General features: G+C 32.9%; 3 protein-coding genes across 7 annotated transcripts; 1 reads left to right on the forward strand and 2 right to left on the reverse strand.

Annotated features, from left to right (window-relative positions):
• Nucleotides 1–2,941: 2,941 nt before the first annotated feature.
• LOC144573615 (DEAD-box ATP-dependent RNA helicase 20-like) lies at nt 2,942–6,918 on the reverse strand. Of its 3 annotated transcripts, none has more exons than XM_078323391.1 (10): nt 6,601–6,918; nt 6,434–6,502; nt 6,137–6,205; nt 5,589–5,858; nt 4,956–5,469; nt 4,783–4,864; nt 4,624–4,690; nt 4,243–4,428; nt 3,691–3,751; nt 2,942–3,405 (listed from the first exon to the last, which is right to left on the reverse strand). In XM_078323391.1, exons 1-10 carry the CDS (start codon nt 6,697–6,699, stop codon nt 3,257–3,259), a joined length of 1,566 nt encoding a protein of 521 aa, XP_078179517.1. In that variant the 5' UTR covers nt 6,700–6,918; the 3' UTR covers nt 2,942–3,256. The 3 variants fall into 3 exon arrangements, with proteins under 3 accessions (XP_078179517.1, XP_078179516.1, XP_078179518.1); XM_078323390.1 differs by having other exon boundaries at nt 6,410–6,502; XM_078323392.1 differs by lacking the exon at nt 6,434–6,502.
• A 3,922-nt stretch (nt 6,919–10,840) lies between these two features.
• Nucleotides 10,841–13,063, forward strand: LOC144573396 (uncharacterized). Its single transcript, XM_078323177.1, has 3 exons — nt 10,841–10,935; nt 11,870–12,694; nt 12,802–13,063. The coding sequence occupies exons 1-3, from the start codon at nt 10,926–10,928 to the stop codon at nt 12,843–12,845; spliced, it is 879 nt and encodes a 292-aa protein (XP_078179303.1). The 5' UTR covers nt 10,841–10,925; the 3' UTR covers nt 12,846–13,063.
• Nucleotides 13,064–18,271: 5,208 nt separating this feature from the next.
• LOC144573501 (DEAD-box ATP-dependent RNA helicase 20-like) lies at nt 18,272–24,039 on the reverse strand. Of its 3 annotated transcripts, XM_078323281.1 has the most exons (11): nt 23,816–24,039; nt 23,646–23,714; nt 21,689–21,757; nt 21,392–21,460; nt 20,844–21,113; nt 20,211–20,724; nt 20,040–20,121; nt 19,881–19,947; nt 19,500–19,685; nt 18,952–19,012; nt 18,272–18,670 (listed from the first exon to the last, which is right to left on the reverse strand). In XM_078323281.1, exons 1-11 carry the CDS (start codon nt 23,912–23,914, stop codon nt 18,522–18,524), a joined length of 1,635 nt encoding a protein of 544 aa, XP_078179407.1. In that variant the 5' UTR covers nt 23,915–24,039; the 3' UTR covers nt 18,272–18,521. The 3 variants fall into 3 exon arrangements, with proteins under 3 accessions (XP_078179407.1, XP_078179408.1, XP_078179409.1); XM_078323282.1 differs by lacking the exon at nt 23,646–23,714; XM_078323283.1 differs by lacking the exons at nt 21,689–21,757; nt 23,646–23,714 and having other exon boundaries at nt 23,816–24,038.
• Nucleotides 24,040–24,146: the final 107 nt, after the last annotated feature.

Genomic DNA, 24,146 nt, shown 5'->3' on the forward strand with positions numbered 1-24,146 from the left:
AAAAATATTATTTTACCAATTCAATCTTAATTTCATTTTACTGTGAATATTTTGTATCCCAAACAAAATCTCCGAGCGTGTCCTCCAAGTAGTTTAACAGAAAAAACTTCCAATATTATCTAACTTTCTCCAAGTAGTTTAACGGAAAAAACTTCTAATGTTATCTAACTTTCATTTCTAGCGCTAATATCAAAACATTTAAAGCTCTATTTATAACATTTTACAATGCTACTCGCAAGCATTTAAACATCTATCTGCAAACATTAAAATTTTAAATCTGTATAGTTTTAACTCCTAACTACTTTTATTTTCAAGCGAAAAACTGAAAGATCCATTTCACCAACCTTTTTTTAATTTTTTCTCTGATTATTCTCATTCATTTTCTCGATGATCCATGATGAATTTTGCGAATCTAAAAATAAAAATGTTTTTTTATCTGATTTTCTCTTTCAAATGAGATCCATGAAGAATAACTTTCGAGTTATATTTGTGTCGTAATTTTTTTTACCACTTTAAATCTTTGTGACTTTCATTTTTTTTTAATTTTGCTTCAAAATAATTTAAACCTTTGTTCACAAGCATATAAACCTTATGTACAAGCAGTGTTTTAAAATGCAATTTTGTTCATGCATGCGGAAGGCCACTGCATACCGCATATGCGGTATGCGGACGCATATGCGGATTTTCATGCGGATTTATATATGCGGATTTTAAAATAAAAATTCACGTATATATATATATATAGAGAGAGAGAGTGTGTGTGTGTGTGACTAATGTGCATTCGTATGCATACGGTCCAAATTTAAAATTTCAAAATCCAAAACGTTGATCCGAACTGTTCATCTTGTTCTCCATATTAATATGTGCTTGGAGACCAAATTTTACATTTTTCTGAATTTTTTTACTATTTATTAAGCCACTTTGAAAATTGCTGATCCAACGGTGGCTGCTGATCCGCATGGGAGGACTGCATGGCCGCATATTCGGACCGCATGGCCACATTTTTAATCCGCATATGCATTTTTTTATTCCGCATGGCCGCATATTCGGACCGCATATGCGGCCAGATACTCAAAACTGCATGGGATGACTGCATGGTCGTTCTGAGCGCGGCTGCCGACCGCATACGCATATGCGGCCCATGCGGCTGCATTTTAAAACACTGTGTACAAGCATATAAACCTTATTAATAACACTTTAAATCTCTAGAATAAAACATATAAACCTCATGTATAAAGAATTAAAATCTCAGCAATAACATTTCAAAGCATATAAACCTCAACAATAACACTGCATTTACAAAGCTCATTTACCAAGCATATAGACCTCATGTACAAAAAATTAAAACCTCAACAATAACATTTCAAAGCATATAAACCTCAACAATAACACTACATTTACAAAGCATATAAACCTCATTTACAAAGCCTTGAAAATTTTAATGGCTGTAGACTGAGATTTAAAAACTTAAAAATTTAAAATGCTCAAGAGTTTTACTTAAAAAAAAAACAAATGACTTTAAAATTAGTCAAAAGTATTTATTCATGCATCTTATTTGAAAGATAAAATCGAATAGAAAACATTCGTATTTTTAGATTCGTAAAATTCATCACGGATTATCAGGAAAATAAATTGTAATGATCAGAGAAAAAATAAAAAAGAATGGGTGAAATGAATCTTTCTTTTTTTTCGCTTGAAGACAAAAGTAGTTAGGAGTTAAAACTATGCAGATTTAGAATGTTAATGCTTTCAGATAGAGGTTTACATTCTTACGAGTAGCATTATAAAATGTTATAAACATAGTTTTAAATGTTTTGATATTAGCACTGGAAATGGAAGTTAAACAACATTGGAGGTTTTTCTGTTAAACTACTTGGGGGACGTGTTCGGGTATGATGGCTCGGGGTATCAGAACATTTCTCTATTTTTTAATGCATTCAAACAATTGTATGGGATCACTATTGGAGGAATTCAATCAAACGTTGTTTTTATACATTCAAACAATTTTGGTAGGACCACATAGATATTAAAAATATTATTTTACCAAATAAATCTTAATTTCGTTTTGCTGTGAATATTTTTAATGCATTCAAAACAATTGTGTGGGACTCATTATTGGAGTAATTCTTTCAAACAATTTTGGTAGGATCACATAGATATAAAAATATTATTTTACCAGTCAAATCGAAATTTCATTTTGTTGTGAACATTTTTTTTAATGTATTCAAACAATTAAGTGAGACCATTATTATATGAAAATATTTTATTACCAATCGGATTTATTTTTTAATACATTCCAATGCGCCGCCTGTAGATTAAATCAAATTAACCTAAAATATACCAAAATATGAGGCGATATACATAGTTAAATCAGAGCCTATATGTGGGATGTAAATTTAGGAAATACTAATTAAAGAGGTACAAATTAAGGATATAAATTGAGAATTGTTTGTTCCTCGTTAATTAGTATCGAATACACTATGGGTTGAGTAAACAGATAAAAGGATGTCATTGATTGAATAGATATAAGTCATGAATAAATTATATCATATCATTCATCATCTCCATATAAATATATATCTATATATAATTTTATAAATTTTATTTTTAATTTATATATATAGAATAACGGATAAGGCATAGTCTTAACTATATCCTATATCCTTACCTGTTATGTTAACGAAAAAAAAAAAATTTACCCTTACCCGTACACTTTTTAATTTATATAAAATAAGTGATCTAAATTCCGAACTACTTGTTTGTACTGTACATTTTTATTTGAGTGGGCACATTAATTATGTCAGCTGAAAAATTAACAGTAAATCTTGTTGAATTTTCTTTTTTAAAATCCTAGGTTTTGAATCCGACCCTTGTTTCTCTTTTCTTTTCTTGGATCCTTGCTGAAAAATTAAAGAGTAATTAAAGTAAAGACAAGAACTGGTACGCTCAAATGCTCTTTAAAGCATAGAAATTACATAAAAAGGCAACAAAACATGGACAGTATCATCAATGCCTTAACACTAAAACACTTCATTCCATATTTAATTGTCCCAAAATATTTTGTTAACAAAAACAACAGAGAAAAGCATAGAGCTTGTTTTAGACAGAAAATAACAAAAACAACAAACTAAATATAACTAACCAAGCTCCTTTTGCCACAAAAGAAAATAAACAAAGCAATTGAAGTCTTAAAATAAACTAAAATAGAAACAGCATGGCACAATTTATTTAATATCATTTTGAAATCATGAATATCTCAAGGTTTACATCGCTGGAAGTAATATTTCCAGTCGGGGTGTGATTCTGTTATGGCGGGTTGTCCAAACGGGTTGTCTTTCACAAAGCACTGCACATCCTCAGCTGTAGCTACTAGTTCCAAATACATCCTGAGGGCTCCTCCTACACCTGCAAGCTTATAACCAATATTTAATTCTTTCAAATTAAAAAATATAAACATTTTGCACAGGTTAATTATCATATATTCCACAGAGTAAGTTTGATTAAAGTACATTAATTAATCCAACTTTTGGCATAAATAGTATTGTAGTTATATCATAAGACCATTAATTATCTGATTAAACTTGTGCTTTAGTAGCAAAAATGGTTATTTAGTTACTAAGTTATTAGATTTGTCTGCTCGATTTTTCAAATTGAAAGAATGGAGAAAAAATAAGTAAATAACAAACTAACCCAAGGATTTGTCCTCTTTGTTCTTGAAACTGTAAGGATTTGGGAAAATCGCTGTGAATAGCTGCAGTAGAAATCAAGACAAGTATTAAAACAAAAAATTAAGAAATATTTTAAAAGTAAAATTGTAACGATGTGAATAATTTCCTCATCATTAACTAATCGATAACGATGCTTATGTACGTTATTATATAAGAATTGTCAAGAAGGTACATTTTATTAAATGTTGGATCAAAAGCTTTTCTCAAGTAAGAACAAATTTGGTAGAGTTAGCATGAACATGCATGCACAATTATGATCACCTTTGTCATAAATTTCACTTTTAACATTCCTTTTTTTTTAAGGTTAGCAGCGAAGTTTGCCACCAACAATATATTGATAAAAAATATTTACAAAATTTTTAACACGGACTTCCTCTGTAAGATAATTAACTCGGTAATTAGCGATGACATAAGCTAATTAACTCGGTAAGATACTGATGCCAAGATGCAAATAAAATGAATAATGTTGGTAATTAATAAACCCAAAGAAAGTTAAAAAAAAATAGTTACGTACGGGATTGAGCAAGGCCTTGTAAGGAGAATCATCCACAAGAAGAGTATTAGCTTTTGTAAATCGCCCCCTCTTCCACGGCAAACCTGGTTCTTGGTTGTCCCACAATTTTTGTAATTCCTTGAAAAACACAGGCTTGTCCTGGTTTTCTTTACTTTTCAAGTTTGGAATTGTGCATTTAGATTGGTCCTGTTTATATATATGCAAGTATTAGAGGGAAAATAAAAAATAACCATATCACCTTTAAAAGAAGACAAATCAATAATAACAATACAAATGAAGGAAAAAACATGCAGAATGTGTGATTGAAGAATGTTGTAAGGTTTACTTCCACTGTCAAGTTTTTTAAAAAAAAAAGAGAGAAGAAAGTTGAAGGTTTTGTACCCAACAAAACAGTAGCATATTTTTCAAATCTCCAAGAACATAATTGACAGCTTCTTGTAGGTTATTCCTGTAAAAAAGACAATAGTAAACTATCTACAACTTTAACAAACATAACCGAATGAAGAAAATACGTAAGAAAAAATATTTTGGAGAAAATACTTGTTTCTTGATGACCAAATTCCGACATCAAAGTTTGTGAAACAAAATTGCAGAAAATCAGTACAGAAGGGCCTCTTGAAAACTAACCAAAGAAAAATAAAAAAGAGCTAGCATGAATTCAATATGTTCGTCTTTTCCCAAATTTTGCAGCATCAGAAATAAGAAAATCTTACCAGATTTGCCTCTAATCATTATGTGTTCCTGTTGTAAATACCTAGAATCCAACATGACAACATCAGCAAGTATCCCGTTTATGTCAAGAACAAGAAGTTTCTTCTTGGCAGGAGTCATCAATTCTCGGGGAATAAGTGCATTACTGGCACCAAATAAGCTTTCTAAGTGTTTAACGCTCCCAGGTTCAACACTTTCAGTTGTGCTGCCGACACTGATCATGACAGGATCACAGAGGAGTATGGAGGCAATATCTCTTGCCTCTCTTGGCCAGGTGGTAGTAAACACAAGGGTCTGGCGATGTTTTGATGGGAGGTACCGAACAATTTTTTGGATCTCGGGCTCAACACTAGTTTTGAGCAAGAGATCGGCCTCATACAAAACCAGGTACTCAACACATTTCAGTCTGTTTTTCACAATATCCAAATGGTCGACCAAACGCGTCATTGTCATCACCACTACATCTGGCTCTCCCTCCAGCTTCTGCTGCCCCTTCAATACCAATCCATCAAGGCCCTGTTTTCAATTTCAATTACGATCAATTTATTCAATTTACTAACTATAATTATAATTAATTTGGATCATGATGTTCACAAAAGTATGACAATGAATAATCTTGATAAGGCAATAAATACTTTTATTTTTATCCCAGAAGGTTCCCCGAAATTGATTGCCTCAATCAGAACCTTCGCTGTAATAACATCAGTCGGGCACAGCACAAGGACCGTGGGGTCTCTGTTGGGGTATTTGGGGAGACGCTTAGCATGGATGAAACCCGGGATGAGAAACCCTAGTTTTCTACCAGACCCACTCTTAGCAACTGCTATGATGTCCCTTCCCTGCATTGCTAATGGCCATGATTGTGCTTGTATTGGTGTCGGCTTCTCAATACCTGCTTTGTGGAGCTGCAAAAACAACCATATTTTCTAAGTTGACAAACAGTAATAGAAGAATTACCTATGGATCCGCATGAAATTTCAGGGGATTGGAACAATACTCAAAATTAGAATGTTTCAACCCAACTTGTCACTTAACTTTAATAAATTTAGATGTGAAAGAAACAAATCTAGTATGAATGTACAAAGGCATAGCAACACGTACACAAGTTTATGTAATCATTAGTGCCATCTGCTTATATATAGTAAGGAATAGAATGTAACAAAATAAAAAGTTGCAAGCACACATTTGTGATGTATTCCTGAGGGAAAGAAGACGCTTCCAAAGTAGTCCATGGCAATGGAACATCGTTTCCCTGAAACACAACCATAATATAATATTGATAACAATTAATGGAATTTAATTAAAGCAAACAAGCAAAGTACATTCAAACAATTTTACCACCACCATGTGGATCTTAGCTTAATTCATACGAAACATAGTTTACAACTAAACTGAATTTGAATGTTAATTAGCCGACGTGAGGAATAAAAAGAGAATCATATTTCATAAATCAAACCATATCCAACTCAATATTAGGCACCTTCTTTCCAAGATATACATCAGCAAACACCGGTTTTGATCGGAGAGATGCCTCCGAGGGCCCCAGATCCTATCAAAAGCATGCATGCAGAAATCTCACTTAGCAGTTAGCATTGAGAATAATAATGATTAAAAATATATATATATTGTAATACGTCTCTGCCATACCTCGTTTATTCTCAAATTAGCTACCTCCTTAGTCAAATCGACTTCATCCTTGTTAACACTAAATCTGTTATTTGTTAGTGATGGGGTTTGATGAGCCATATATATTTGCTCCCTTTCTTTCTCTCTTCAGTTTCTATGAAGAGGTTTGAGAAGCGTTCACCTATCACCTTCCTATAAATATAGGTTCAAAAACAGAGTCGTTACGGCTTCTCCACTGTGCGCGTTTCTTTATCACTGAGTAATTTATAAATTCTCTCTCGCTTCTAGGTGATGAAGCCTACGAGAACAGTCTCTTCGTTTTCTCCACTTTTGATTGTGCTTCTTTAGTATTAAAAAAAAAAAAAAAAACCCCATATATTAATCAAAAGCGGATGGCTACTTTAGATTTCATCATCAGAGAAAAAAAGAAAAAGAAAAAGCAAGATGGATATAATGGAAATTGGAAAGTGTAGTGACTAGTAGGGTCAAGGTGTCGCATTGCTATTTCTTAGTCGGTACGTATTGTAATTTTTAATTCATATTTTGGTAAAACAAAATGGATTAAATTCATTCGCAACTCTATTCTAGTTCACATTCTTATACTTAATTCATGATTTTCACAGACAATCTTTTATTAGAAGTCACATATTCAGTATATATGCATCCAAAAACAAAATCGAACCTTAATAAGTAGGTGATTTTTTGGAAAGTGTAGCACAAAAGATCTTGGTGCAGCGAAGAGGCAAATGATTTATGGTTATGTCAATCAGTCAATCAGACCATTAATTTTAAATAAATATATCCAAACAAATAAATTTTTTTTTTCCGGACCATTCAGTATCTAACAACAAATTGTAAAGGCATGTTTGGTAACGGGAATTTTTGTGGGAATATGAATTTTTGAATATGGGAAAGAAAATATCAACTTGTGAATTCTCAAGGTCTTTAAACCTATTAGAAAATTTAGAATGTAAGTGTTCAACAAATACATGAAAAATTTGTTAGAAAATTGGTCATTTTCTTTTTACAATTAATATGTTTGTAGAATATGTAATGCTAAACTCAAACTATAGAAGTGCGTTGATACTAAGAATTGATTCAAATTATATTTGTTTTACATATCAAATTAAACTAGCTTAATAAATTAAAATTAAGTGTTGTTAATTTAATTATGCTTGTATTATTAGATGTGTTTGGTTAATTAATAATCATTTCCTATTTGATTTTTCCATTTAATTAATTTCTTGTATTTATTAAATGTTTTTTTAATTTGATTTTTCCGTTTAATTATGCTCAGTTGTTTGCAAAAAAAATTCCTTTTTTCTGACATCATTAAAAAATATAAAGTTTATTATACGTAAATATTCATAGTAACCAGTTTCTGTTTGTAAGTTGTTCGAAAAAAAATTAAAAAGGAAGCTGAGCTTTGGAATAAAAAAAACAGAGGTCCAAAAAGTAGTTCTTTTTCCCTACAAATTATATGTAAGAGAATGAAAATATAACCTAGTTGAATGATGAAAATAAGAATAAAAAATGAGATCCGAACAGCTCATGAGTAGGGGTGGCAACAAATCGAACCGAACCGAACTTACCTTAAGTTTGAGTTTGGTTTGAATTAATTTCGAACCGAATCTGGTTTGATTCGTTTCAAATCGAATTAATTGCGAACTACACATTTTTCGAATCGAACCCAAATCGAATCACGAACTAAATTATTTTTTAGCAGCCCTAGTTATACCGGTAATTTATACATTAATTTTTTCTCATAGGACAAAATTCACATGACTTCCTTTTACCGGTATGAACTATGAAATGAGTACTTTTAAGTTGAAAATTTGTTCATGAAAAAATACATCAGAGACAGCTTTCCTGGTATGAACTATGAGAGACGACCGAAGAGAGAGGAAAGACAGTCATCTAGGCCGGAGAGAGAAGTAACAGCTGGTGAGACAGCCAATGGTCGAGAGCGTCGACTAGATTTTAGAGCTAGAGGGAGAGTGAGTTAGGGAGAGGTGGAGAGAGAACTAGGTTATTGAGATTTGAGAGCGAGGAAGTGTCGGCTAAGTTAAATTATGACTCTCTATCTTGGATTTTAATTTCATCAGGTAAATGAACAGCCGATGTTATTATGAGATTCAAACCATAAAAGTAACCGAACCCATTTCGATCGAACCAGGCTAGGTTTGAGTTTGGTTTGAATTAATTTCGAACCGAACCTGGTTTGATTCGTTTCAATTCGAACCCATTTCAAATCGAATTAAACTCGAATCAAACCCGAATCGAATCACGAACAGTGAGGAGTGGATCCAGGATTTTTTTTCCGAGAGAAGGACAGGCAAAAAAAAATATCAAATCAGGTTTAAATCCGTTAACTAATTAGGCACTCAATAAAAAAATAATATTTTAACTTATACTTTTCAATACTCTGACTCAAGGTTTTAAATAGCGATTATAGCAACATAGCGTGGAGATATAAAAAATATATATATTATTGCGAATAGTGTAGTTATAGTGAAAGTTATCATACATAAAATTTTTCTTTTCAAAATTTATATTTTATATTTTTACTAATTATCAAATGACCAATATTGGAGAATTAGAATAACAACTAATCTAAGTCTATACTTCTTCTTTTTCTATCAAGCAAATAAGAAGAAAAAAAAATATCAAAGTAATATTATTTAATAGTTCATATTTCATAGTATTATAGATTATAATAGAAAAGGAGCAATTGATTTTACAAGTGAAATGAAGTCGGTATACTCATTCGAACATTTTATATAGTATAATAATCAAAATCAACCTTCAATGAAACGATTCGAACTATAATAATTTTACAAGTGAATACTAAACAAAGACCAAACAAAAGAAATAATTAATATTTGAATATTTTCTTATTCTAAAATGAGTGACTAAATCACAAATAGGAATAGAGACACATAGTTGGATTTAGCATACTTATCATAGTAGATCATGTAGCATTAGAAATAGGAATAAAAGCACAAAAACCCATGTAAATCACAAAAAAAGACCCATGTAGCATAGCGGTAGCAATAGCGCATAGCGTGTAGTGGTAATAGCGGTCAACTATTACAACTATAGCAGTCGTAACTGAATTAGCACACTTTTATCTCATAGCTTAGCATTTATGGTCCGGAAAAAGCTATAGTGTAGCTATAGCGCAACTATAGCTACCTATTTTAGAACATTGCTCTGAATTATAATTTATGATTCTCTAACCTATAATTCTAATTACTAATTATGATTGAAGAAATTTATTTTAACTTTATTCTAAATTTAACTCGAATTACAAATCAAAATTTAGAGAGGCAAAAAAAATTCAGGAGAAAGACAAAGTCGATCGAAACATCCCAATCTCTATTAAAATTCCAAATTCAGAAGAAAACAACTGTCTCTTCTGAAACCATGTGAGTCCGCTCCTATGAACAGGCCCTAAGTATTTGTGTGTTAAAATTCAAAAACCAACTTTAATGCATCTCAGTCGTCTGATTAGGATCAGAGCCAATCCAGCCCATACCTATATCGCAAAGGGCCCATTAATATTACTGCAGATCTCAATCGGACAATCCAGTGTAAGAAAATATGATTCGGTGGCCCAAAATAAAACATTGGGCTGATGGGCTGGTTTAAATGGGCTGATTAAATGGCTTAATTAAAGATGCGCATCTAATGCATATTGTCAACAGATGCATGGTATAAAGGCACTGTTGATTAAAAGGCGTTATTGAATAGGTGCTTTATTGCATACGTTGCATCTGACTTGATTAAAAGGGCGCATATTAATTTTTGGTGCGTTGTTAACATATGCATCCAAGCTTAATTAAAGGTGCATGAATGCATACTGACATGGTGCGAATATTATCCAAGTTTGATTAAAGGTGCATGATAATAACAGATGCTTAATCAAAAGGTGGGACTCGCGAGTTATTATCAATCCTGCCGCCTTTATTCATTCTGTTCCATATTTATCTCCTCTATAAATATTGCTTTAATGACAGGCAATAAGTAACGTGTATTCTAATAGTAAGGTTGATCTTCTCTTCATCTATATTCATAAAGAACAAGTTGTCATTGCTTAGAAAGAGAAAGAGGAGAAAATCACTTTGCAGTTCTTCTGACGGTTTGCGAAGAACAATTCAAGTATTGTTCTAAATCACTTTGCAGTTCTTCTGACGGTTTGCAAAGAACAATTCAAGTATTGTTCTAAATCACTATGCAGTTCTTCTGACGGTTTGCAAAGAACAATTCAAGTATTGTTCTAAATCGCTTTGCAGTTCTTCTGACGGTTTGCGAAGAACGATTCAAGTATTATTCTAAAGATTACTATGGACAAAGGTATGTAATCTATTTAATTGATTCACACGTGGAGACTTTGATTTTTAAGATCTTTGATTTGCTTTTGATGATTTTTAATTCCGCTATCGAAACTTTAAAGATGATTAGTTATACCCATGATAATGATATATTGTATGTAAATAGTTGAGCACGAAATAAAGTCTATTTACATGTGGTATCAGAGCTTTTGGTTTTGGAATTCATATTCTCCCGTTAATTTACTTTATTTTATGAATTTATTATTATTATTATTATTAATATTTTTATTTTGAATAAGTACGCTAATTACATTTTTTTTTTTGGATATATGTCTACTTACATTATGTGTAAGTACACCCAATTTATGGATATGTGATTTTTTTTTCTCTTCTTTTAATGATTTATGATTAAAATTTGCGGTAACTTTGAATTATGACGGTATTGCTAGACACCAAAGTGTCCTTACCCTAAAGAAATCAAAGTATGATATTTTCTATAAACCGTAGATTAAAAATTAATTGATCATTTATTGAGATTATATGATATTAAAATATGTCATTGACTAAATTTAATGGTTTAATTAATTAGTAGATTATGAGATTTTATGAATTGCCCAAAGGTTGATTACATTCTCATAATTTACACAACTTAAGTTGATAATTTACGTTATTCTTCAATTGTTAGTTACCCAAAGGCAACAACATATATTGAAACAACAAAATTATCATATTAAAGTATTTTCTAGTAAAATATTATGTTTAATATATCTTAATAAATCCCAAAGGATAATTAGGATATATTAATTAAGTTATTGCTCTAAAATCTGAAATAATAAATTATTGCATTATGTCTCTTCTCTTATGATCTTTTTCCTTCTTATGTTTAATTTGATCTTCTTATCTTCTTATGTTTTTAATTTTATTTTCTTATCTTCTTTTCTTTTAAAAAATTACAGTTAATGTACCTGTATCGATGCAATCACATGCGTCATCTGTGACGGTCTTTAATGGTCTTAACTTTGCTGAATGGAATGAACAAGTCCAATTTCACTTAGGTGCACAGGACTTGGACATAGCATTATTAGTCGATAAGCCCGATGCTATAACTGATGAAAGCAGCGAGGAAGATAAGGCCTTTATGGCAGACTGGGAACGTTCTAACAGGTTATACCTTATGTTTTTGCGAATGACGGTTGATGGAAACATTAAGGTTGCTCTTCCGAACACGGATAACGCTCAAGAGTTTCTAGAAAACATCAAGGCACGCTCACAGACAGCCGATAAGTCGTTTGCCGGTGCGCTTATGGCAAAACTTACCACCATGAAGTATGATGGTAGTCGCACTATGCATGCACATATCGTAGAAATGACATCTCTCTCCGCAAAACTTAAGAGTTTGGGAATAACAATTGACGAAGGGTTTCTAGTTCAATTTATTTTGAACTCTTTGCCAAATGATGTTTATAGTCCGTTCCAAATTAATTATAATGCTCAAGAAAAGAAATGGAACATAAATGAATTGACTAGTAAACTTGTTCAGGAAGAGGCAAGGCTTAAGGAAATGAAACCTAACACTATTCATTTTTCAAACCTAGAAGCTAGGTCGGGTTCTAATGTTAAACCAGGGAAAGCTAAGACTAAGAAGAAGGGGAAAGCCTTTCAGGTGTCTTCTAATGCAAGCTTCAAGAAAGAAGGGAACAAGCAAAAGTGCCACTTTTGTCGTAAAGTGGGTCATTTTCAGAAGGATTGTCTGAAAAGAAAGGTTTGGTTTGAAAAGAAAGGTATGACTCATACTTTTGTTACTTTTGAATCAAATTTTATTGATGTTCCTAATAATACTTGGTGGATTGACTCAGGCTCTACAACTCATATTTCAAACAACTTACAGGGATTTCTTACGATCCAAACCACAAGCCAAAGTCAACAAAGTGAAAGATTTGTAATTATGGGCAATAAAGACAAGGTGCCAGTGTAAGGTGTCGGTACATATCGACTTATATTAAGTTCTGGCAATATTGTCGATTTGTATGATACACTATATGTACCTTTGTTTTCTCGCAACTTATTATCTGTATCTAAGTTGGATGATTGTGGCTATGTATTTAAATTTGGATCTAAATGCTTTAGTTTATATAAAAATAATTGCATGATTGGTTGTGGCAATTTGATTGATGGATTATATAAATTAGAGTTAGATAATTCTTATGTAGAATCTCTGATTGCTGTAAACAATACTATTGGAATGAAAAGAAATATGAATGATGAAAAGTCGGCATACTTGTGGCACAAAAGATTGGGTCATATATCCAAAGAAAGAATGCAACGTTTAGTGAAGTCCGAAGTTCTTCCAAACTTGGATTTTACTGACTTAGGTGTATGTATCGACTGTATAAAAGGCAAACAGACAAAACATACAAAGAAAGGTCCCACTCGTAGCTCTCAACTTCTAGAAATAATTCACACGGATATTTGTGGACCATTTGATGTTCCCTCCTTTAATAAAGAAAAATATTTCATCACCTTCATCGATGATTTTTCACGTTATGGGTTTGTTTATCTTCTAAATGAGAAGTCACAATCTATTGATGCACTTGAGGTGTTTAAAAATGAGGTTGAACAACAGTTGGAAAAACAAGTGAAAATCATTCGATCTGATCAGGGTGGGGAATTTTTTGGTAGATATGATGAATCAGGACAAAATCCTAGACCTTTTGCTAAATTTTTAGAAAAACGTGGTATATGTGCGCAATATACTATGCCCGGCACACCACAACAAAATGGTGTTGCTGAACGTCGTAACATAACACTTATGGACATGGTTCGGAGTATGCTCAGTCACTCAACTGTGCCTAAATCTTTGTGGATGTATGCACTTAAGACCGCCATGTATTTACTAAATCGGGTTCCAAGTAAGGCAGTAGAAAGGACTCCTTTCGAACTGTGGACAGGAAGGAAACCTAGTTTGCGTCATATACATGTATGGGGTTGCCCTGCAGAGGTACGTTTGTATAACCCACACGAAAAGAAATTGGATTTCAAAACTGTTAGTGGATTCTTTATTGGATATCCAGAGAAATCCAAAGGTTTCAGATTTTACTGTCCGAATCATAGCACGAGAATTGTTGAATCCGGAAATGCACGTTTCATCGAGAATGCTGAAGTTAGTGCAAGAAGTTCTGATCAGTGTAATTCTGATCTTCAGGAAATTATATAACAAGTTACTGTTCCTTTGTCTGTTATTTCGAAAGTAGTTGTTCCGACTGTTGTTTCGAAAGTAGTTTATCCGACTATTCCAGAACAACCAACTGCTACTGAGGACATTCCGATTGATGACATCATTGTTGATGATGTAGTTGAACCGAATGATATACCATTAAGAAGGTCTACCCGTGAATAGAGATCGGCTATATCTGACGATTATTTGGTTTATCTACAAGAATCTGAAATTGATTCTGCAATTGATGATCCGGTTTCATACAAGAAAGCTATTGAATGTGAAGAATCTGATAAATGGATTGATGCCATGAAAGATGAGTTAAAATCAATGGAACAAAATCAAGTCTGGGACCTCGTCAAATTGCCTCACGATTCCAAGCGAGTTGGATGTAAATGGATCTTTAAGATCAAACGTGACTCAAAAGGCAAAATTGAACGATATAAAGCTAGACTGGTTGCCAAAGGTTTCACTCAGAAAGACGGCATTGATTATAAAGAGACATTTTCGCCTGTCTCTAAGAAAGATTCTTTGCGTATCATCATGGCTTTAGTAGCTCATTACGATCTTGAGTTACACCAAATGGACGTCAAAACTGCTTTTCTGAATGGAGAACTCGAAGAGGAAGTCTACATGGATCAGCCCGAAGGCTTTTCAATTGGGGGAAAGGATATGGTTTGCAAATTGAAAAGGTCGATATATGGGCTGAAACAAGCATCACGACAATGGTATCTCAAGTTCAATGATGTGATTACTTCTTTTGGTTTTAAGGAAAACATTGTTGATCGTTGTATATACTTGAAGGTCAGTGGGAGTAAGATAATGTTTCTAGTTCTATATATTGATGACATTTTATTTGCGACTAACGATCTTGATATGATGAAAAGCACCAAGAATTTTCTCTGGAAGAATTTCGAAATGAAAGATATGGGTGAGGCGAACTATGTGATAGGAATAGAAATATTTCGTGATCGATCACAAGGTTTGTTAGGTTTGTCTCAGAAAACATATATTAACAAGATTCTCGAGAGATTTAAGATGGAGAAATGTTCAGCTGGTAAGGTACCGATTCAGAAAGGGGATAAATTTGGTTTATATCAATGTCCTAAAAACGAATTGGAAAAGGAAGAAATGAATAATATTCCTTATGCTTCCATTGTGGGTAGTTTAATGTATGCACAGACTTGTACAAGACCAGATATCAGTTTTGCTGTAGGAATGCTTGAACGTTATCAAAGCAATCCTGGAATAGAACATTGGAAGGCAGCAAAGAAAGTTTTACGATATCTTCAAGGTACTAAAGATCACATGTTGACGTATAGGAGATCAAACTACTTAGAGACAGTCGGTTATTCAGATTCAGATTATGCCGGATGTTGTGATACACGAAAATCCACTTGCGGATATGTGTATCTTCTAGCCGGCGAAGCAATCTCATGGAAAAGTGCGAAGCAGACAGTAATCGCTGCATCCATTATGGAAGCGGAGTTCGTGGCATGTTTTGAAGCCATGGTACAATGACTATGGCTGCGGAACTTTATTTCGGGACTTGGAATTGTCGACAGTATTGCCAAGCCGCTGAAAATTTATTGTGATAATTCTGCAACAGTCTTCTTCAGCAAAAACGACAAGTACTCCAAAGGTGCCAAGCACATGGAGATTAAGTACTTTGCCGTGAAAGAAGAAGTACATAAACAAACAACAACAATACAGCATATAAGCACAGAGATGATGATAGCTGATCCTTTGACGAAAGGATTACCACCCAAGATATTTCATGAACATGTCAAAAGAATGGGAATAGTTATCTGTGATAAATGATTGTTGTAATTAAACTTAGAGTGAGTCTATGGTACTATGCATATTACGATTTGGCACCGTGCTACGGTTCTATATTTGAGTTTTCAAATTCTAATGGTCGATCCGAACCGTTCATCTTGTTCTCCATATTAATATGTGTTTGGAGACCAAATTTTATATTTTTTGAAATTGTTTTACTATTTTTTAGATTTCTTAAAAATCACTGTTTTTGGATGGTCCAGAATTTTCAGATCAAGTGATTTTCTAAATATCTAAAAAAATAGTAAAAAAATTTCAAAAAATGTAAAATTTGGTCTCCAAACACATTAATATGGAGAACAAGATGAACGGTTCGGATCGACCGTTAGGATTTGAAAACTCGAATATAGAGCCGTAGCACGGTAACAACCCGTGATATGCATAGTACCATAGACTCACTCTTAAACTTATATTATAAATGAATGATTATTTATGATGATATTATTGATTGATTGTTTCAAAAATAATTTCTATTTATTTAAGTATATATATATTATTGTTTTCTATTAATAGGAATTTGTCTATATAAATTAGACAATTAACGTGGATCCTAAAGTATACCATTATGATTTATATTAAGTTAGAATTGATATTGTAGTACATGGAAGGAAGTTAGTAGCAAATATTATTAGCAACTGCCATGACTCGTATTAATTTTGCTTAAGTATAAATATTATGATTTTACAATTTATGAAATATAAAGACATACAATATTATTGTGCACCTTATGAATGTTGTAATGCCATAAAGTTTTATAATGGACCAAGTTGGAGAATGTAAGAAAATATGATTCGGTGGCCCAAAATAAAACATTAGGCTGATGGGCTGGTTTAAATGGGCTGATTAAATGGCTTAATTAAAGATGCGCATCTAATGCATATTGTCAACAGATGCATGGTATAAAGGCACTGTTGATTAAAAGGCGTTATTGAATAGGTGCTTTATTGGATACGTTGCATCTGACTTGATTAAAAGGGCGCATATTAATTTTTGGTGCGTTGTTAACATATGCATCCAAGCTTAATTAAAGGTGCATGAATGCATACTGACAGGGTGCGAATATTATCCAAGTTTGATTAAAGGTGCATGATAATAACAGATGCTTAATCAAAAGGTGTGACTCGTGAGTTATTATCAATCCTGCCGCCTTTATTCATTATGTTCCATATTTATCTCCTCTATAAATATTGTTTTAATAACAGGCAATAAGTAACGTGTATTCTAATAATAATAGTAAGGTTGATCCTCTCTTCATCTATATTCATAAAAAACAAGTTGTCATTGCTTATAAAGAGAAAGATGAGAGAAATCACTTTGCAGTTCTTCTGACGGTTTGCAAAGAACAATTCAAGTATTGTTCTAAATCACTTTGCAGTTCTTCTGACGGTTTGCGAAGAACAATTCAAGTATTGTTCTAAATCGCTTTGCAGTTTTTCTGACGGTTTACGAAGAACGATTCAAGTATTATTCTAAAGATTACTATGGACAAAGGTATGTAATATATTTAATTGATTCACACGTGGAGACTTTGATTTCTAAGATCTTTGATTTGCTTTTGATGATTTTTAATTCCGCTATCGAAACTTTAAAAATAATTAGTTATACTCATGATAATGATTGTGTGTAAATAGTTGAGCACGAAATAAAGTCTATTTACATCCAGATCTATTAACGCACGTTCCATTAGTGCAGAGAATACTAATTCAGTTTCTTTTCTTTTTTTTATTCATTTTTATTATTCATGTCAGCGAAAATTTGAAAATTTAAATAATCGTAGCACTAAGTTATTTTGAAAAATAGACAATGGACCTAAAAGGAATCTTTTAATTTTCAAATTTCTGGGACATGATTAACAAAATATATAAAACTAAAGAATCCTATACTGTTATAACTGTTTCTTAGAATATTTTTTTGTAAAACATACATTATTTTTGTAAACTTTTTAAATTAGTAAATATATATTAGAAAACTGCTGATGGGATTCTTTTAAATTTTGCTTAAAACTATCAACTAAAAAATTCACGATTCACACGAGATTCGACAGCTCGATTTAAATTTAAATCGTCAGCTCGAGCTACGGGATTTTCGAAATCTTTTTCTGAGATTTAGATTATATATTCAAAGGGCATATCATATCGAAATCTTTTTCTGAATCCGACCCTTGTTTCTCTTTTCTTTTCTTTTCTTGGATCCTTGCTGAAAAATTAAAGAGTAATTAAAGTACTAAAGACAAGAACTAGTACGCTCAAATGCTCTTTAAAGCATAGAAATTACATAAAAAGGCAACAAAACATGGACAGTATCATCAATGCCTTAACACTAAAACACTTCATTCCATATTTAATTGTCCCAAAATATTTTGTTAACAAAAACAACAGAGAAAAGCATAGAGCTCGTTTTAGACAGAAAATAACAAAAACAACAAACTAAATATAACTAACCAAGCTCCTTTTGCCACAAAAGAAAATAAACAAAGCAATTGAAGTCTTAACATAAACTAAAATAGAAACAGCATGGCACAATTTATTTAATATCATTTTGAAATCATGAATATCTCAAGGTTTACATGGCCGGAAGTAATATTTCCAGTCGGGGTGTGATTCTGTTATTGCGGGTTGTCCAAACGGGTTGTCTTTCACAAAGCACTGCACATCCTCAGCTGTAGCTACTAGTTCCAAATACATCCTGAGGGCTCCTCCTACACCTGCAAGCTTATAACCAATATTTAATTCTTTGAAATTAAAAAATATAAACATTTTGCACAGGTTATCATATATTCCACAGAGTAAGTTTGATTAAAGTACATTAATTAATCCAACTTTTGGCATAAATAGTATTGTAGTTATATCATAAGACCATTAATTATCTGATTAAACTTGTGCTTTAGTAGCAAAAATGGTTATTTAGTTACTAAGTTATTAGATTTGTCTGCTCGATTTTTCAAATTGAAAGAATGGAGAAAAAATAAGTAAATAACAAACTAACCCAAGGATTTGTCCTCTTTGTTCTTGAAACTGTAAGGATTTGGGAAAATCGCTGTGAATAGCTGCAGTAGAAATCAAGACAAGTATTAAAACAAAAAAGAAATATTTTAAAAGTAAAATTGTAATGATGTGAATAATTTCCTCATCATTAACTAATCGATAACGATGCTTATGTACGTTATTATATAAGAATTGTCAAGAAGGTACATTTTATTAAATGTTGGATCAAAAGCTTTTCTCAAGTAAGAACAAATTTGGTAGAGTTAGCATGAACATGCATGCACAATTATGATCACCTTTGTCATAAATTTCACTTTTAACATTCCTTTTTTTTTAAGGTTAGCAGCGAAGTTTGCCACCAACAATATATTGATAAAAAATATTTACAAAATTTTTAACACGGACTTCCTCTGTAAGATAATTAACTCGGTAATTAGCGATGACATAAGCTAATTAACTCGGTAAGATACTGATGCCAAGATGCAAATAAAATGAATAATGTTGGTAATTAATAAACCCAAAGAAAGTTAAAAAAAAATAGTTACGTACGGGATTGAGCAAGGCCTTGTAAGGAGAATCATCCACAAGAAGAGTATTAGCTTTTGTAAATCGCCCCCTCTTCCACGGCAAACCTGGTTCTTGGTTGTCCCACAATTTTTGTAATTCCTTGAAAAACACAGGCTTGTCCTGGTTTTCTTTACTTTTCAAGTTTGGAATTGTGCATTTAGATTGGTCCTGTTTATATATATGCAAGTATTAGAGGGAAAATAAAAAATAACCATATCACCTTTAAAAGAAGACAAATCAATAATAACAATACAAATGAAGGAAAAAACATGCAGAATGTGTGATTGAAGAATGTTGTAAGGTTTACTTCCACTGTCAAGTTTTTTAAAAAAAAAAGAGAGAAGAAAGTTGAAGGTTTTGTACCCAACAAAACAGTAGCATATTTTTCAAATCTCCAAGAACATAATTGATAGCTTTTTGTAGGTTATTCCTGTAAAAAAGAGAATAGTAAACGATCTACAACTTTAACAAACATAACCAAATGAAGAAAATACGTAAGAAAAAATATTTTGGAGAAAATACTTGTTTCTTGATGACCAAATTCCGACTTCAAAGTTTGTGAAACAAAATTGCAGAAAATCAGTACAGAAGGGCCTCTTGAAAACTAACCAAAGAAAAAAAAAAGAGCTAGCATGAATTCAATATGTTCGTCTTTTCCCAAATTTTACAGCATCAGAAATAAGAAAATCTTACCAGATTTGCCTCTAATCATTATGTGTTCCTGTTGTAAATACCTAGAATCCAACATGACAACATCAGCAAGTATCCCGTTTATGTCAAGAACAAGAAGTTTCTTCTTGGCAGGAGTCATCAATTCTCGGGGAATAAGTGCATTACTGGCACCAAATAAACTTTCTAAGTGTTTAACGCTCTCAGGTTCAACACTTTCAGTTGTGATTCCGACACTGATCATGACAGGATCACAGAGGAGTATGGAGGCAATATCTCTTGCCTCTCTTGGCCAGGTGGTACTAAACACAAGGGTCTGGCGATGTTTTGATGGGAGGTACCGAAGAATTTTTTGGATCTCGGGCTCAACACTAGCTTTGAGCAAGAGATCGGCCTCATACAAAACCAGGTACTCAACACATTTCAGTCTGTTTTTCACAATATCCAAATGGTCGACCAAACGCCTCATTGTCATCACCACTACATCTGGCTCTCCCTCCAGCTTCTGCTGCCCCTTCAATACCAATCCATCAAGGCCCTGTTTTCAATTTCAATTACGATCAATTTATTCAATTTACTAACTATAATTATAATTAATTTGGATCATGATGTTCACAAAAGTATGACAATGAATAATCTTGATAAGGCAATAAATACTTTTATTTTTATCCCAGAAGGTTCCCCGAAATTGATTGCCTCGATCAGAACCTTGGCTGTAATAACATCAGTCGGGCACAGCACAAGCACCGTGGGGTCTCTGTTGGGGTATTTGGGGAGACGCTTAGCATGGATGAAACCCGGGATGAGAAACCCTAGTTTTCTACCAGACCCACTCTTAGCAACTGCTATGATGTCCCTTCCCTGCATTGCTAATGGCCATGATTGTGCTTGTATTGGTGTCGGCTTCTCAATACCTGCTTTGTACAGCTGCAAAACAACCATATTTTCTAAGTTGACAAACAGTAATAGAAGAATACTTACCTATGGATCCACATGAAATTTCAGGGGATTGGAACAATACTCAAAATTAGAATGTTTCAACCCAGCTTGTCACTTTAACTTTAATAAATTTAGATGTGAAAGAAACAAATCTAGTATGAATGTACAAAGGCATAGCAACACACAAGTTTATGTAATCATTAGTGCCATCTGCTAATAATATAGTAAGGAATAGAATGTAACAAAAGAAAAAGTTGCAAGCACACATTTGTGATGTATTCCTGAGGGAAAGAAGACGCTTCCAAAGTAGTCCATGGCAATGGAACATCGTTTCCCTGAAACACAACCATAATATAATATTGATAACAATTAATGGAATTTAATTAAAGCAAACAAGCAAAGTACATTCAAACAATTTTACCACCACCATGTGGATCTTAGCTTAATTCATACAAAACATAGTTTACAACTAAACTGAATTTGAATGTTAATTAGCCGATGTGAGGAATAAAAAGAGAATCATATTTCATAAATCAAACCATATCCAACTCAATATTACGCACCTTCTTTCCAAGATATACATCAGCAAACACCGGTTTTGATCGGAGAGATGCCTCCGAGGGCCCCAAATCCTATCAAAAGCAAACACCGGTTTTGATGAGCCATATTTGCCCCCTTTCTTTCTCTCTTCAGTTTCTATGAAGAGGTTTGTTCACCTATCACTTTCTACGAAGAGGTATTGTAATTTTTAATTCGACAAAGGAGCTTACGGAAACTGCTTTATCACCTATCACCTATCACCTATATCTTTTAATTTTTAATTCTATGAAGTGGTATTGTTCACCTATCACTTTCTATGTTGGGTCCTGATTTTTTATTATATAATTCATATTTTGGTAGAACAAAAGGGATTAAATTCATTCGCAACCTATTTAATACAAGATTCTAGTTCATGTTCTTATACAAGATGCATAATTTTCACTGACAATCTTTTATTAGAATTCACATATTCAGTATATATAGATCCTAAAAGGCAAAAACAGAGGGTATAGTGCTTTTCTATGACCAAAAGAAATTGAATTTAATATAACAAAATAGGGTGTAGTGCCAAAAACAGAGCCGTTTAATTTCTTCTCTGCGTTTGTTATGATCAAAACAAAATCGAACCTTAATAAGTAGGTGATTTTTTGGAAAGTGTAGCACAAAAGATCTTGGTGCAGCGAAGACGCAAATGCTTATGTCAATCAGTCAATCAAACCTAAGCTTGCTAAGTTCCAGCTTGACCTCGTTAATTTTGGACCGATATAGTGACAAGCTAGCTCGTTAACAGCTCGATCCAATAATGAGCAAGTTGTTAGCGAACGAGTCATGTACGAATCATGATCGAACCACGAGCTACGAGCTTTTTTGCCACCCCGAGCTGTGTGTGTGGCTTAACAGTATGAAATAGGTTGTAAGTTGTAACAATTTTTTATTTTTTAAAACGTATTTCATTTGCCGCTTAATTAGCATCGAATGAGCAGTACGACTTTTTAGCTTAGAATGTCCATACAAAAAAATTATTATTGAAAGAACATTTTCTAAGGTATAGACTCAATAGCGAATTGCAACTTGCAAGCAGCAGATTTTTTTTTTTTTTCTTGTTTAGAGAGCAACAAATAAAAAGTTAATGAAGCTATACATTTTTGCTTTCAAAATAAGTTAACTTCGAAAAATATCTTCGTAAATATTTAATTTTTAAAGTATTTCATCAATACGAAACAATTTATTTTATAATATGTAAATTCAAACAAAAATTAAGACGGCTCTTATACAACTGTTTTTTATATCATCCAATTGAAAGGTGTGAGTAGTAAATTTTATAAGCAAACTCATCATTCATGTTTATTGGTTGTTTGAACTTTGAAGTTAAAGGGACAGGTTGTGAAATTAAACTCACAAAATACATACATGATAAGTAAAAAAGTATTCTAATTATTCCAAAGATGTGACCGGACGACTATTTCATATCATCTAGAGGCCCTCTCTATCGTAGTAACCAATGTCCGCACGAAAGCATAGAAAAAGTAAGTTCAAATGTTCAATGGACATTAGATTTTTTTTTTTTATTCGATGAGCTAACTATCGTCTGATTCGTATTAAGATATGTGCTTTCTGCTTTAAAATTCACACTTAACTATTGTAGTTTTTGTGTACACAGATCTTATTCGATGAGCTAAAGACGGGATTTGATTTCCCCGCTCTCGCCTCTACGCCGTACGAGCCCGTCTAGTCGGTTGTCGGGAGAATCGGCCGATTCTACACTGTTCAACCCGTTTTTTCCTCCAAAACTCGGAAACCGAGTAAATCGGTCCAAAATCGGATCGGTCTTGTCCGATCCCGACCTGAATCGGCCGATTCCGATCTGGATCGTCTGATTTTGCCTTCTATGATTTGAATGTTAATTAGACGACGTGAGGAATAAAAAGAGAATCATATTTCATAAATCAAACCATATCCAACTCAATATTAATTAGGCACCTTCTTTCCAAGATATACATCAGCAAACACCGGTTTTGATCGGAGAGATGCCTCCGAGGGCCCCAAATCCTATCAAAAGCATGCATACAGAAATCTCACTTAGCAGTTAGCATTGAGAATAATAATGTTTAAAAAAAAAAAAACATTATTGTAATACGTCTCTGCCATACCTCGTTTATTCTCAAATTAGCTACCTCCTTAGTCAAATCGACTTCATCCTTGTTAACACTAAATCTGTTATTTGTTAGTGATGGGGTTTGATGAGCCATATTTGCTCCCTTTCTTTCTCTCTTCAGTTTCTATGAAGAGGTTTGAGAAGCGTTCACCTATCACCTTCCTATAAATATAGGTTCAAAAACAGAGTTGTTACGGCTTCTCCACTGTGAGCGTTTCTTTATCACTGAGTAATTTATAAATTCTCTCTCGCTTCTAGGTGATGAAGCCTACGAGAACAGTCTCTTCGTTTTCTCCTCTTTTGATTGTGCTTCTTTAGTATTAAAA

This window comes from Carex rostrata, chromosome 21 (genome assembly GCF_964058835.1).
Source record: "Carex rostrata chromosome 21, lpCarRost1.2, whole genome shotgun sequence".
Taxonomy (NCBI): Eukaryota; Viridiplantae; Streptophyta; class Magnoliopsida; order Poales; family Cyperaceae; genus Carex; species Carex rostrata.